This window comes from Hylobates moloch, unplaced genomic scaffold (genome assembly GCF_009828535.3).
Source record: "Hylobates moloch isolate HMO894 unplaced genomic scaffold, HMol_V3 SCAFFOLD_22, whole genome shotgun sequence".
Lineage (NCBI taxonomy): Eukaryota > Metazoa > Chordata > Mammalia > Primates > Hylobatidae > Hylobates > Hylobates moloch.
In genome coordinates this window covers 29,239,679-29,254,740 of record NW_026652297.1, presented here as the reverse complement: position 1 = coordinate 29,254,740, position 15,062 = coordinate 29,239,679, and the positions used below count along the sequence as shown (strand labels likewise).

The following is a 15,062-nucleotide window of genomic DNA, read 5'->3' as shown; positions in this document are numbered from 1 at the left end:
CATAATTCAAATTTACACAATGAAGAAACATAAAACATTGAACTATTATCAAGAGAAAAGATGATCAGCAGAGGCTTATCTCAAGTTAATCTAGAAGTTGAAATTACAGATAAGACTTTTAAAGCAGCTACTGTAACTATGCTTAGCAAAGTCAAAGAAAGTTATTTGCAATGCATGCAAAAATGTAGAACCGTGGCAGATAAATGGAATTATATTTTTTAAAAATAAATTGAAAATGTTATAGCTAAAAACTACCTAGATAAAAGTTTTACTTGATATCCTTAAAATAAGAACAAAGCTGATAAAAGAGTTGACAAACTCAATGAGAGATCAATAGAAATTGTCTAACCTGAAAAAGACACAGAAAAAAAGAGCTTGAGAGCTATATAGATTACATCAAAAGACTAACATACTGGTTAGTGGAGTGCTGGAAAGTGGAGAAAGGGTATCAGAAAAAAAAATGGAAAAGTGGTAGCAAAAAGTGAACCCAGTTTGGAGAAAGACGTGAATTATAATTTCAAGAAGTTCAGCAAACATCAAACAGCATTTATATGAAGAAAGTCACACCTTTGCACATCACTGTCGGATTGCAGAGTATCAGAAATAAAGACAAAATCTCGAAACCAGCAAGAGAAAGACAACACGACACATACTGGGGAACAGAAATTTATACAACTGTTAACATTCCATTAGAGACGATGTGAGCCAGAAGAGAGGAGAACATCATCAGTCATCGTCTTTTCTTAAAAAAATACAGAAAATCGGCTGGGCGTGGTGGCTCAGCCTGTAATCCGAGCACTTTGGGAGGCCGAGGCGGGTGGATCACGAGATCAGGAGATGGAGACCATCCTGGCTAACACGGCGAAACCCCGTCTCCACTAAAAATACCAAAAATTAGCTCGGCGTGGTGGCGGGTGCCTGTAGTCCCAGCTACTCGGGAGGCTGAGGCAGGAGAACGGCGTGAACCCGGAAGGTGGAGCTTACAGAAAATTGGTGAACCCAGAATTTCACACGCAACACAAATAGCCTTCAAGAAGGAAGACAAAATAAAGACTTGCAGATAAAATAAAACTGAAGTGAATTTTTGCCACAGATCTATACTACAAAAATTGGTAAAAGTTCTTTAGTCTGAATGAAATTGTAACACATGAAAAAAACCGAACCTGTAACAAACTGCAAAATACACAAATGATTGGCCCAAAGATACATTTTAAAAAATCAAACAAATCCAAACATTGGTAATTAAATAACATGCTCTAAAATAATTCATGACTCAAAGAAGAAATCCCAGAAGAAAAAAAATATTTTGAAATGAATGATAATAAAAAAATCAAGACTTTTGAGATGTATCTAAATGAAGACTTGAGAGAAATGCTATGACTTCAATATTTTAAATACTTAGAAAATATTAAATATTCTATAACCAGAGAAAAATAAACACTCAATAAGAAGAATAAAGAAAATAATACAAACAATAAAAGAGATCAGTAAAATAAATAGACAACCAATTACAATTATTCACAAAGCTGAAGAAAAAAGATCAAGCCAGTCATGATGGCTCACTCTTGTAATCCTGACACTTTGGGATGCCAAGGCAGGAGAATCACTTGAGGCCTGGAGTTCGAGGCCAGCCTGGGCAGCAAAGTGAAAACCCATCTTTACAAAAAGGTTTTTAAAAAACTAGCCAGGCATGTTGGCGCATGCCTTTAGTCTCAGCTACTCAGGAGGATGAGGTGGGAGGATGCCTAGAGACTGGGAGGTTGAGGCTGCAACAGCCATGACTACACCACTGCGCTCCAGCCTGGGAAACACAGCAGGACTCTGTCTCAAAAACAAAACAAAACAAAACAAATAATAAAAATAATAAATAAAAGGTTGACAATTTATAGTCCCTTTTAGATTGGTCATATAAGAAGAACCCAAATTACCAATAATAGAAATTTAAAAAGAATTATCACTAAATAAATTATTCCTTTTTTAAAAGTTATAAGATAATATTATGAAACACTTTATGCCAAAAAAGGGGGCAACTTAAGTGAAATAGACATTTTTCTTGAAAACTGTAATTTAAAACTGATGCATGATAAAATAGAAACTTTGAATAACCCCTTATCAATAAACTTGAATTGGCTATAAAACCTCTTTCCTACACATACACACAAATATGCTCAAGGCACATGCAGTTTCATTTGTAAATTCTATCAAACACTTTGAAAATAACTTTTTTAAGAAAATATAGGAGAGAATATTTCCCAACTCAGAAGCCCAACATAATCTATCATCAAAATTTGACAAATCTATTGCAAAAACTAAAAACACAGAATAGCCATCAGTAACATAATTTCAAAAACCCTTAATAAGATATTGGCAAATTAAATACAGTAATTTATTATAAAATAATATATAATGTATAATGAACAAAAATCAGTGTACACTGCCATATGGACATTTCAATGGATTCGGACAGAATACTTGCAACAAACTTTTCAAGGAACTTTAATTTGATAAAATATATCAATGACAAATCTACAGGTACTGTCATATTAATCATTTAATACTGAACACTTTCCCTCTAAGATCAGGAAAAGTGTAAGGCTGCCCTCACTCCTTCTGGTAAAATTGTAATGAAGGTCCTAGCCATTGTCATAAAATAAAGTATAAAAATAAAAGAAATGATCATCAGAGAGGAAGACAAAACTATCAGTATTTTCAGATGACAAGATGGTAAATTTCCTAGAAAATTTCTAAGTACTCTACAAAACAATAAATTCATTTACTAATGCTTCTCAAACCCAAAGCCTAAATAAAATAATCCATTTTGCTTTTATATTGTAGACACAAATCATAGAAAAATGAAATAATAAAAACAATTCAGCTTATATAACCACCACAAATAGTAAATATCAAGAAATAAATTTAGTGAGACAGGTGAGAACTCCACATTGAAAACTTCAAAAGATGTTGATAGGCCGGGCGCGGTGGCTCACGCTTGTAATCCCAGCACTTTGGGAGGCCGAGGCCGGCGGATCACGAGGTCAGGAGATCGAGACCATGGTGAAACCCCGTCTCTACTAAAAATACAAAAAAAATTAGCCAGGCGTGGTGGCGGGCGCCTGTAGTCCCAGCTACTCGGAGAGGCTGAGGCAGGAGAATGGCATGAACCCGGGAGGCGGAGCTTGCAGTGAGCCGAGACTGTGCCACTGCACTCCAGCCTGGGCAACAGAGCAAGACTCCGTCTCAAAAAAAAAAAAAAAAAAAAATGTTGATAAACTTTAAAGAAGATGAGTTATAACGTGCATACTCAACACCATTGAGATGTTAGTTCTTTCCAAACTTATCTATAGGTTCAGTAAGTTAAAATGAAATTCAATAAAATTCCAGCAGGTCTTTTAATAGAAATTGCCAGGGTGGTTCTAAATTTTATATAGAAATGCAAAGGACCTAGAATAAATAAACAATTCTGATTGGAAGAGTTACATATTGTGCCTTTAAGTTATACTAAAAAGCTGCAGTAATCAAGGCAGTTTGGCCATGGCTTACAGACTGTAAATAGATGAATAAGATAGAATAGAGAGCCAAGAAATAGTCATTTGATTTTGGCCAAAGGTGCCAAAGTAATCCAATAGCACCAGAAAGACAACTCATCAAAATGGACTGGAATAATTGCCTATAAATATGGAAAAACAAGAATATTGACTTCTCCAGCAAATCACACACACACACACACACACACACACACACACACACACTCACACGCATATGCACATACACAAATTTAAGGTCATAACAGACCAAAACTAAAAGCTAAAACTATGAAGAGCTTAGAAGCAAACATACAATATATTTGTGATTTGCAGTTAGGCAATTTTTCTTAGGTCCTAGAAAATGATGACCATAAAGAAATTGATAAATTAAAATTTATTTAAAATTATAAATTTTTACTTCTTAAAAGACACAATTTTAAAAAATGAATTAAAAGGTCACAGACAGGAACAAACATAACAAGAACTATATTCGACTAAGGGCTGGTCTCCAAATTATACAGTGGCTCATGCCTGTAATCCTATCACTATGGGAGGCCAAGGCAGGTGGATTGCCTGAGCTCAGGAGTTCAAGACCAGCCTGGCCAACATGGTGAAACCCCATCTCTACTAAAATACAAAAAATTTGCCAGTCATGGTGGCGGATGCCTGTAGTCCCAGCTACTGGGGAGGCTGAGGCACAAGAATCAATTGAGCCCAGGAGGCAGAGGTTGCAGTGAGCCAAGATCGCGCCACTCTACTCCAGCCTAGATGACAGAGTGAGGAAAAAAAATCTCCTCGAACTCAATAATAACAGGACAAATAACCCAATAAAAATGGGTAAATATTTAAAGATTAAAAAGATATACAAATGATCAAATAAGCACATAAAAAAGTTTTCAACAGGAAACATAACATTTAATAAAAATTAAATATTATTACAACTAGTATAGCTAAAATTTTTTAAAGTGACAATATAAAATGATGAAGAATACATACAGCAGCTAGTATTCTCATACATTGCTGGTAGTTACTGAAATTTGACAAACACCTCAGAAAAGAATCTGTCAGATTTCTATAAATCTAAACATATACATATCCTGTGACTCAGGAATATCACTCCTTGATGTTCACCAAAGAGAAATGAAAACATATGTTTACAAAAAGGCTGTGCATGAATGCTCATAGAAGCTTTACTAATGATAGCCAAACACTGAAAACAGCCCACATGTCTATCAATAGGAGAATGGATGAACGAACTGCAGTGTATTTATTCAACAGAATACTGCAAGAAAATGAAGAAAGCAAACTTCTGATAAATGCAGCAGCATGAATGAATCTCGATATCAGTATGCTAAATTTTAAAAGTCTTACACAAAAGAGTACATGTAGTGTGATTCTTGTGTTAAAAATTTCCAGAATGGACAAATGTAATCTATGGCAAAAAAAAAAAAAAAAAAACAAAAAAAAAAACTTCCCAGGACAGATTTTGAGAGGAGGTGACTCAAGAGAAGCATGAAGAACTTTTCTGAGTGTTAGTTCTGTATTTTTATAGGAGTTTTATAGGTATGTGCATTTGCCAGAGCTCAATGGATGGACCCAGCAATTCCACTTGTGGGTGTTTACGTAAAAGATTTGGAATCACTGTGTGGAAAAGATGTCTCCTCCCCCATGTTCATTGCAACACTATTCACAATAGCCAAATTACGGAATCAACCTAGGTGTCCATCAACAGATGAATAGATAAAGAGAATATGGTAAAGATACACAATGGAATAATGTTCGGCCTTAAAATAGAGGAAAATTCTGTCATTTATGACAACATGTGTGGAATTGGAGAGCATTACACCAAATGAAAAAAGCCAGGCACAGGAAGACAAATACTGCATAATCTCATTTATATGTGGAATCTAGAAAAATTGAACTCATAGAAGCAGAGAGTAAAATGGTGGTTACCAGTGACTGGAGCTGTAGGAAAAATGTGGAGATGATGGTCAAAGGGTAGGTACAAAGCCCAAGTTACATGGGATGAGTAAGTTAGTTTGTGTTTTATTGGGATCTATTTTTTTTTGTTAGGCAGTCAACATTTATTGATCCAGGCAATGTGCTCTACATACATTATCTAGGTGCAATACATTCATTATGCTATTGAATCCAAACAACCAAATTATCCACATTTTGTAAGTTAGGAAACTGAGAACCAAGGAGGTTAATTAAGTAAATGATCCAAGATTCTAAAAAAACAGTCTGCTACCAATGCTCTTTTCCGTTTCTCCTTGTGCCATAAGTTTCTCTGACAAGGGTTGTTTGAGGATAATGAAAGCTTATTAAATATAATGAACACAGTGCTGATAGAATTGAATGATACCACTCCTTTCTCTAGGCCTTTTAGTTGCACAGCATGTTGAATTTACTTAATAATAGTGACAGTAAATACTCTTAGAGAGTACATTTCAAGTGTTTGCACCACAAAAAAAAAATAAGTAGTTGAGGTGATAGATATGTTAATTAGCTTGATTGAATTATTTCACATTGTATTCATGAATCATAACATCACTTTGGCCCCATAAATATATACAATCATAGTTCGTCAAATTACAATAAGTTAATACATGCCTGTGTACATACATACATACATACATAAAATTCAAGAAATATGTAGATGCACATTTAAAATTTGTGCATTTCATTTTATGAAAATGTTACACAAAGAAAAAATTAATTGTAAACATATATTAGGCTGGGTGCAGTGGTGCATGCCTGTAATCCTAGCACTTTGGGAGGCCAAGGCAGGAGGACTGCTTGAACCTAAGAGTTTCAGACCAGCCTGGATAACATGGTGAAACACCATCTCTGCAAACAATACAATTAGCTGGGTGTGGTGGCATGTGCCTGTAGTTCCAGCTACTTGAGAGGCTGAGGTGGGAGGATCACCTGAGCCCAGGAGGTTGAGATCAAGGCTACAGTGAGCCATGATTGTGCCACTGCACTCTAGCCTGGGTGACAAAGTGAGGCTGTTTCTTAAAACAAACAAAAACAAATACTAAACTCTAATGCTAAGCTTGTTCATGTATTGAGGGGAAAGTAAACTGATGTCTGTAATATAATTTGAAATGCATAAAAATAACATGGAGGATGAATGGATTGATGGATGAATGGATTGATAAGAAAGATGATATAAAACAGAAATAGTAAAATATTAGTGAATATGTGTATGTATGTGCATCTTGATGGGTCTATGGGTATATGTATATGTTAGTGGGTATATGGATTTTTTCAATTCTGCTCTGTGTGTTAAAATTATATCATAGTAAACTTCTTGGGAACATTAACTAGATGCCACAGGTAAATAGAATATAATTATTTTGTGTTTGTTTTGAAAAAGCGTATATAAAATGTATAATAAACTGCTTGGTTGTATAGTAGATTCTAAATTAATATTTCTGGTGACTTATGTGCACATACAAATAAAACTCTTCATCTATTAATAGATTTATTATAGCGAACAGAAAATTGACCCAATGTTTCCACAGAATGAATATGCAATCTGATTTAACACTGTTGTCCTAGAAAGATTCATCACTATTTCTCAACATGAGTTTATAAAATAAGTATTTATTATTATTAAAACCGAGCTGAATGAAACTTAAAGGGGAAATGTTGAAAAGTGTGGTCATGGAAAGAAAGACAAATAGAAATCTAAATTAATAAGATCAGTTTCTGTTTTGTTACTGTATTACGAAAACATCCAATCACATAATATTCACAGATTTAGAGGCTCTGTGGTATACACTAAATTCATTTACTTTTTAGAACTGAGGGAATGAGGCAGTGTTGCCTATTACAGATGTTGAAATTAGATTAAACTGCTTTCTGTGTGTACAATTCAATAACATGACACTCCAGGCTGATTAGCAGAATTAAGCAATGGCTAATACAATGAAATTAACTCAGAGGCCTAGGCAGCCTGGGGTAATTGTGAAAGTAACTTGGAACTCTTCAGTCAGATCATCTGCATCATCATGTGCTTATGAGTATTGTGACCCTGGACAAGTTATCTTTTCAGTGCACCTATAATTCTTCCTCAGCAAAGTGTAAATTAAACAATATCTGTCTCATATACATTTTTCAGGAATTAAAAAATAACGGAAAGAGAGAGAAGTCTCTCAATAAATATTTGCTTCTTTCATGCTGAGAAGGTGAAAATATGCAGAGTCTAAATGTATTATCAATATGGTTATGGGATTATTTTATTATTCAGTACATTTGTCCGGTGACGGATTCAGAATAGAGGGAGGGTTTGGGGTTGTGTGTGTGTGTGTGTGTGTGTGTGTGTGTGTGTGTGTGTTTTGTTATTTACTTTTAGCTAATAGACCAAAGTCTCAATTCCCCAGTAGTGTCACTCTTTCTTTCTGCTTAGCATTTGACAGCTCCTCATCCTTTTCATCTTTGAGGCTCTGAGACAGAGCTATTATGTGTAGAAATGGCGCAATGGAAAAACAATGAAACTTAAACAGCAGCAACAATAGACATTCTTTTGAAGAAAGCCAATGAAGAAAGTTATAGGTATTGCAATTACAGTATTTGGTTACACAAGATGTCTTGACGAAGCAAATGCTCTACAGTTCTTAGTTTACTCTGCAATGGAACTTGGTTTGATATCTAGTTTACACAACTTAGAAGTCATTTTAAAAACCATGTTTTTCAAATCTCTTTTGTTCCACTGATTCCCAACACAGTAATGTATTAACCCTGTTCTTAGAGTGACTATACGGAACTCAAAAAACTCCAAATATTCAAAGTAGGGAGTTATTTAGGAATGGGAGAACAGTGGCATCTATGATTGTCTTTAAGCTTTTGAGATGTGATTGGCTTACACATGAAGAGCTTTTTTTGAGGAGGAAAAATTCAGATTACATACAAATAACAATTACTTGAGGAACCCACTTCACTGGCAGTTTTTACGAAAATTGGCTTACCATAATTACTAAAATCTATAAGGTACTGGAATCACAATAGAACTTACCTGGATCTTAGAAGATGAAGGACTAAAGTTTTTCTATTTAGTTTTATTTCATACAACAATTCTTCTTCATACGTTTTCTAAAAAAGAAGAGGCATCACGTGACTTCAACATGGGCTCATTTAGTGTGTGCTAGAGCAAGTAGTGCTTTGGGCGAACGTTCCCTATCTCCAATCCACCCAGCAGTCCTTTCAGCCAAAATGCAAAATATTGATAAAGATCAATTGAAAGAGAACTAATATTAGAAGGAAGATTTTACAAACCTCATTCTAGTTATATTTTAGAACTAGATTTCTTCTAGTTATATTAGAATAAAATAGTTATTATTTTATATTGTAGTTTATATTATTATATTTATATTATAGCTATTTAGAACATAGCATGTTATAATATAGTTTAGTATAATTAATATAATATATCATATTATATATAGTTTCTAGTTATACAATAAAATGGAAAATGCAGATTCTCTCCTCATCCAAGGATACACCATTTACCATATGTCCATGTAGCAGCCCTATACACAGATATCCTGTTAACGCATTTTTAAAACAATTTGTATACATACTGTTTTTTCATCTACTTTCCATTCAATGATAAATCATGACTATTTCCTATTTTAATACATTTTTTATAGTATGTGTCTTTAGGCAGCTAAGCACAATGTGAGTGAAACTTTATTTAATCTATATTTACTATGAGAAATTTGGTTTGGAGTATTCCCTGTAGTTGGACAGAGCTGCATTTTCAATGACATGAAAAAAATTGTAAAGCTTTTGATAAATATTGCCAAACTATCATGAAGACAGGAAGTGGACATATTTAGAACCTCACCATCAATTTATAGCAGTTTCTGTTTCCTTACCTTCTTACCAATAATAGATATTATGATTAATACAAATATTTCAAACAATGAAATGATAACTTATTGTGATAAATTGTTTTCCTGGATGATCATTCACATCAATATTTTTCCTTTATTTATTGAGATATTTGTAGTTTTCATATGGATTCTGATTCATGTCCTTTCACCAGTTTCTTTTGTGGTATTTTATTTCTTCATGCTTCATAAAAAATTCTCTATAATTTAAGATTCACAGTTGTTGGTCATACATGTTGCACATTACTTTGAGATGACTGTTCATTCATTTATTCAATGACTACTATTTCAGGCACAGAGATAATATGGAAAGTACAATGGTGTAGATGGTGGAGGTCTCTGCCCTCATGGAAGCCCCTGCTTGGCAGAGAAAAACACTGGATAACCAAGCACACATAGTGGAGTGTAATGAGCATCATAATTGGAGAAATGCAAGGATGTTCCAGGGATATTACAAGGAGAAGTCGGGGCAGGGAACAGCATATGCCAAGGCCCTGAGCCAGGAAGGAACATGACACATTTGAAGAACAGAGAAAGGTTCAATATTACTGGAAAATCAGGTGTAAGTTGAATAGAAATGAAATGACAAAGTGGGAAGGAGTAAATCATGTTTAATCTAGTAAGTCAAAGATTTGGGCTTTATCCTAAGAACGAAGAGAAGCTAAATATCTAGGCAGAAACATGCCATAGCAAGCATGGTGTTTTAGTACTTTACTTATTATAGATAATGGATTAGCAAAACTCAGTACTATAGCCAGGAAAACCATTTAAGGCTGTCGATGAATGCAGATGATTTGAGCAGAGGAGTAAGGAGTAGATAACTTTAAAACACATTTACATGCTAGAATCTACAAGGCTCAGTGATAGTTAGATGGAGTAAGAGAGAGTAGTCAAGACTAAGCCCAGATTTCTGATTTGTTTAACTTGTAGAGCTGTGCTACTATAGCAAGGAGGATCTGAAGAGGGGCAGCTATGAGGTTGGGAAGGAGAGTTTTGTATTTGTTCAATGTTAAGTGTGCATTAGTTAAGGCTGTTTTGACTGTAAGTTGAACAATAAAATTAACGGCTTCATCATAAAGACACAGAATCCCCATGTGGGAAGCCAAGAAACTAGGTTATGTACTTAATCAGATAGAAAGGATTTGGTCACGTTTTGCAACATGATGAGTTGTATGTGTAGAGGTGTGTATGTGTGTGTGTCTGAGTGTATGTGTACATGCATGTATGGGTGTAATGGTGGCCATGGAACTTTTTTGGAAATTCAAATATGGATTTCATAGTAACAAATATTAAAAGATTATTGTTAATATTGTCAATATTGTTAATATGATATTTTAAATTGTATCAATATTGTTTTTAATAAGAGAATTTGGTTTTTAATTTTTATTTTGGAATCATTTTAGATTTACAGAAAAGTTGGAAAGGTAGTACAGAGTTTCCACATACTCTGTACTCAGGTTTCCCTGTTTATTAGCATCTGACATTACTATAGTCTATTTGTCACAATGAATGAGCCCAGATTCATAAACTATTATTAATTCAAGTTTATAGTTATTCAGGTTTTGTTAGTTTTTCCCTGATGTACTTCAACTCTTTCAGGATCTGATCCCAGATCCCACGCTACATTTAGTTGTCATGTCTCCTTAGCCTCCTCAAGTCTCACAGTTTCTCAGGTTTTTTTTTTTTTTTTTTATGATCTGGACCTTTATGGGGAGTATCTGTCAAGCATTTTGTAGGATGTCTTACAATTTGTTTTTGTTCTGATGTTTTTCTCATGCTTACACTGATGTTATGGATTTTGAGGTGAGAACCACAATAGAAAATGCCATTTTATTACACCCTACTAGCCACAAGACTTAGCAAGGGTTAAACTTGATCATGTGGCTGAGGTGGTGTTTTCATCTTTCTCTCTGTAAAATTACTCTTTCCTCCCTTCAATATTGTATTCCCTAGAAGGAAGTCACAACCTACAGCCTACACTTAATGGGTGGGGATTTAGGTTCCACCTCCTGGAGAGGACATCATCTACATAAATTATTTGATTCCTCTCCCAGGAGATTTGTCCATTTTTTCCATTTATTTATTTATTATATATAATTTATTCAGTCATGTATTTATATCAGTATGGGCTCGTGATATTTATTTACACTTCATGTCATAATACAAAACTGTTATTTATTTTGTTCTTCACATTATCCCAGCTTTGGCCATCGGGAGCTCTTTCTGTTGGCTTCTGAATTCTTTTGACAAGACCCCTTCAATGTGGTTTGAATTTTGTTTTGTCTGTTTGAGCATATTCTGGTACTACAAGAAGCTTTAGGTTCATTGTTTATATTTCTTGCCCTTATCCAAGCTTATCTGGCATATTCATAATGATTTTTTTATTTTATTTTATTTTAGTTTTATTTTTTGAGAGAGTCTTGCTCTGTTGCCCAGGCTGGAGCACAGTGGCATGATCTTGGCTCACTGCAACCACTGCCTCCTGGGTGCAGGCGATTCTGTCACCTCAGCCTCTGGAGTAGCTGAGATTACAGGTACACATCACCATGCCTGGCTAATTTTTTCATTTTTAGTAGAGATGGGGTTTCACCATGTTGGCCAGGCTGGTCTTGAACTCCTGGCCTCAAGTGATCTGCCCGCCTCGGCCTCCCAAAGTGCTGGGGTTACAGGCATGAGCCACTGCACCCGGCCATAATGAGATTTTTAACATCAGTCTTGATTAAGTCTTAAGACAGTAGTTGTGAGAAGACCCCACCAGTGTATGCACAATAGGTGGTAGAAAGCTGGTGAAAGTCCCCTTAGCTAGTACCATTCTTCAGCCAAGGCAAAGTCTGAGACAGTGAGAAAAGAGGTGGATATTAAAGAGAATCGTTGAACAAAATAGTTACATGTTACTTCCAAAGGGGAGGAGATGGAGAGTTGCTTTTTATTTTAATCATCTCAAGCCATAGGAAACAGATCTCAATGCGACTGTTTAGAAAACTAAAATGTATCTGATTTATGACTGAGAAACCTAACAAGTGAGAACTTGAAAAACTGGCTGCTCTAATGGTGGACAGAAGAAACTCATTGGGAAGGGTTTGGACTTCCATAGTACGTTTGGGCAAAGTGCCTGTCAGTATTCTCCATGAGCCCAGTTAAAACCTAAGGCTTAAAAATCAAGTGCCTAATGATAAATACCTAAGGACATTCATCTAATGTCTTTTATAACAGTGGAAATTGAAAACATCTTAATTTTCAAGCCTCTTCCCTCTTACGTATATTATCTATTTTCTATAATAAGCATTTGTTACTTTTGAAAGTAATATTTCACATGTTTTTATTTAATTTTTAACGTCTGAATAAATACCCTTCTGAGCAACAGACCAAGCAGGCCTTTGAGTTCCTCTGAAAGTTGTACATCTTTGCTGCAGACTCTATAAACAAAAGCCTGCATGCCAGACCGCTGGGAAAGCAACACGCTCAAGATGACATTCGCCAGGCACCGGCTCAGAACAAATGAGGTTGTTATAAGTCAGCCTGAAAAGCTGTTGGTGGAACTCCATAAACTGGAAAATTTAGAATGGTATCCCCTAAACCCAAGCTTTACTCTTTTCTGTTTTCTAACCCATTGAGGGGTTGCTTATTCCCAAGCACATGCTGTATGCTGAATGGGAGTCCTTAGAAAAACTGAAACTCCTCTCTACCTATTTGCTTCTAGTTGGAGCTAGAGACAACTGTCTACATGCCTGTGAAAGCAACAAATCTTATTTACTAAATCAAAACCTGTACCGGTATATCATCATCATGGGTGTGTCCAGTATCTCGCTTCTGTATCAGAGGAAGCTTTTTAGGATGAACCAGTTGTTGACCCTCTACTCCAAGGATGAACTTTTCTACAAGGAAACATAAGGGGAAGAATCCGTCTGACATTAACATTCGTCTACAGCGGCTGAAAAACAGAATTGTTCTAATACAGTTCATTTGCCCCCAGTTAGCAGCCATGGACAGCAACACTGAAATGTTATTCCCACTTTACTGGCAAGGAAATTGACACCGATATTTACAAATCAGGAGAATATAAGGAGACTTGGAAAGGAGCCAAAGAAATCAGTGTCGCTCCATTTCCTCCATATTTTCACCATGTTCTGCAGCTGTAATTTTACTTATTTATTTATTTATTTATTTATTTTTATTTTTATTTTTTTTTTTTGAGACAGCGTCTCGCTCTGTCACCCAGGCTGGAGTGCAGTGGCATGATCTCGGCTCACTGCAACCTCCGCCTGCCCGGTTCAAGCGATTCTTCCACCTCATCCTCCAAAGTAGCTGGGATTACAACTGCACACCACCATGCCTGGCTAATTTTTGTATTTTTAGTAGAGACGGGGTTTCACCATGTTGGCCAGGCTAGTCTCAAACTCCTGACCTCAGGTGATCCACCCACTTCAGCCTCCCAAAGTGTGGGATTATAGGCGTGAGCCACCATGTCCGGCCTGCAGTTGTCATTTTATTATCTTCATGCCAACCTCTGGATTTTGTCTGCTGTCAAAAGCTGCACTGTTGGCCTGTTTGAATGTAAATTACTGAATTTGGTCTTCCAGGGATGTTTGTATTTAAAGTCTTACCTTTCATAGTTAAGTGTAAGGCCTGTTAAAGAATTTTGGGTAGCCCTGAATCAGTGCTAACCATAAATCTTCTATTCATGTCCTATCACCTTGATAGTCATCTGTGAGGTGAGCCCTGCTTAATTAAGGTGTGGTACTTAAAGAACAATAAAGAGAAGAGGGCATGGGCTTTTTGGAATATGCTCTGATTTGAATCAAGGCTTTACCAATTTATTGTGTGGCCAGCAGTATCATATTTAATTTCTCTGATCCGTAAATAGTCTCATTTTCCTTATCTGTAAAGTACAGATATTAATTTCAAATTTTAAACACTTTAACATACAAAGCAGCTAATGGCCAGCACAGTGCCTGCCATGCTGCAGGTATGCAGTACTTGTCCACTCCTTTCTCCTCCTCACTGTGGGTCAGAGTGTTCAAGAGTGATATGGCATTACACAGATGCATGGACTCTCATGATTAGCTATAATCTAGTCGAAGCTCTCAGAAAAATCATCAATGTTTAATGTTTTTATCACTTACAATTTAAAGTTTGTGACTAAAGAGACACAACCTCATAGCATAATAAGAAAGTCCTGATAAAAAGAGCAAGACATACCTTTAACCTGAGTAATGAGTAAAATCATCAAGAATATACACCCGGTAAGCATTCTGAGTGATTCTGGTAGAGGAGACCACAAGTGCTTGAGAAAAGGAGTTCACCTTTCTTCCTCCTTGCTTCCACTGCAGTGATGAAGCACCTCACAACTAGGTGGGCAGTTTTGATCCAGAACAAGGAAGTGTTCCTTGAGGGAGTTACACAACTTGCTAGGGGCCTGAGGCTAAAACCTGGAGGTTGAACATCATGTTCTAATTAAAGACAACTACCGAGGTGGTGGTGGTGAAGGTTGGCTGAACATAGATTCCTACCTCATGTCTAATATAAATTTGATTCCGGATATCTGAAAACTTCAAAAGTGGGAAAAAAATCAAGAATGTCTTAGGAAAAAAATGTTGAAAAATATTTATATATGCTTTGGTTGAAGATGGTTAAATTC

At 35.7% G+C, this 15,062-nt stretch overlaps 1 protein-coding gene across 1 annotated transcript in view; it reads right to left on the bottom strand.

The window, feature by feature from the left end:
• Window positions 1-14,758, bottom strand: part of ADAM7 (ADAM metallopeptidase domain 7) — a 62,462-nt gene extending 47,704 nt beyond the window's left edge. The window contains exons 1-3 of the mRNA XM_032143647.2: window positions 14,624-14,758; window positions 13,196-13,299; window positions 8,548-8,624 (exon numbers count right to left, since the gene is read on the bottom strand). Coding sequence (XP_031999538.1) covers window positions 8,548-8,624; window positions 13,196-13,299; window positions 14,624-14,675 — 233 coding nt within the window. The 5' untranslated portion in view covers window positions 14,676-14,758. The remainder of the gene's footprint in view (window positions 1-8,547; window positions 8,625-13,195; window positions 13,300-14,623) is intronic.
• Between the last annotated feature and the right edge of the window lie 304 nt (window positions 14,759-15,062).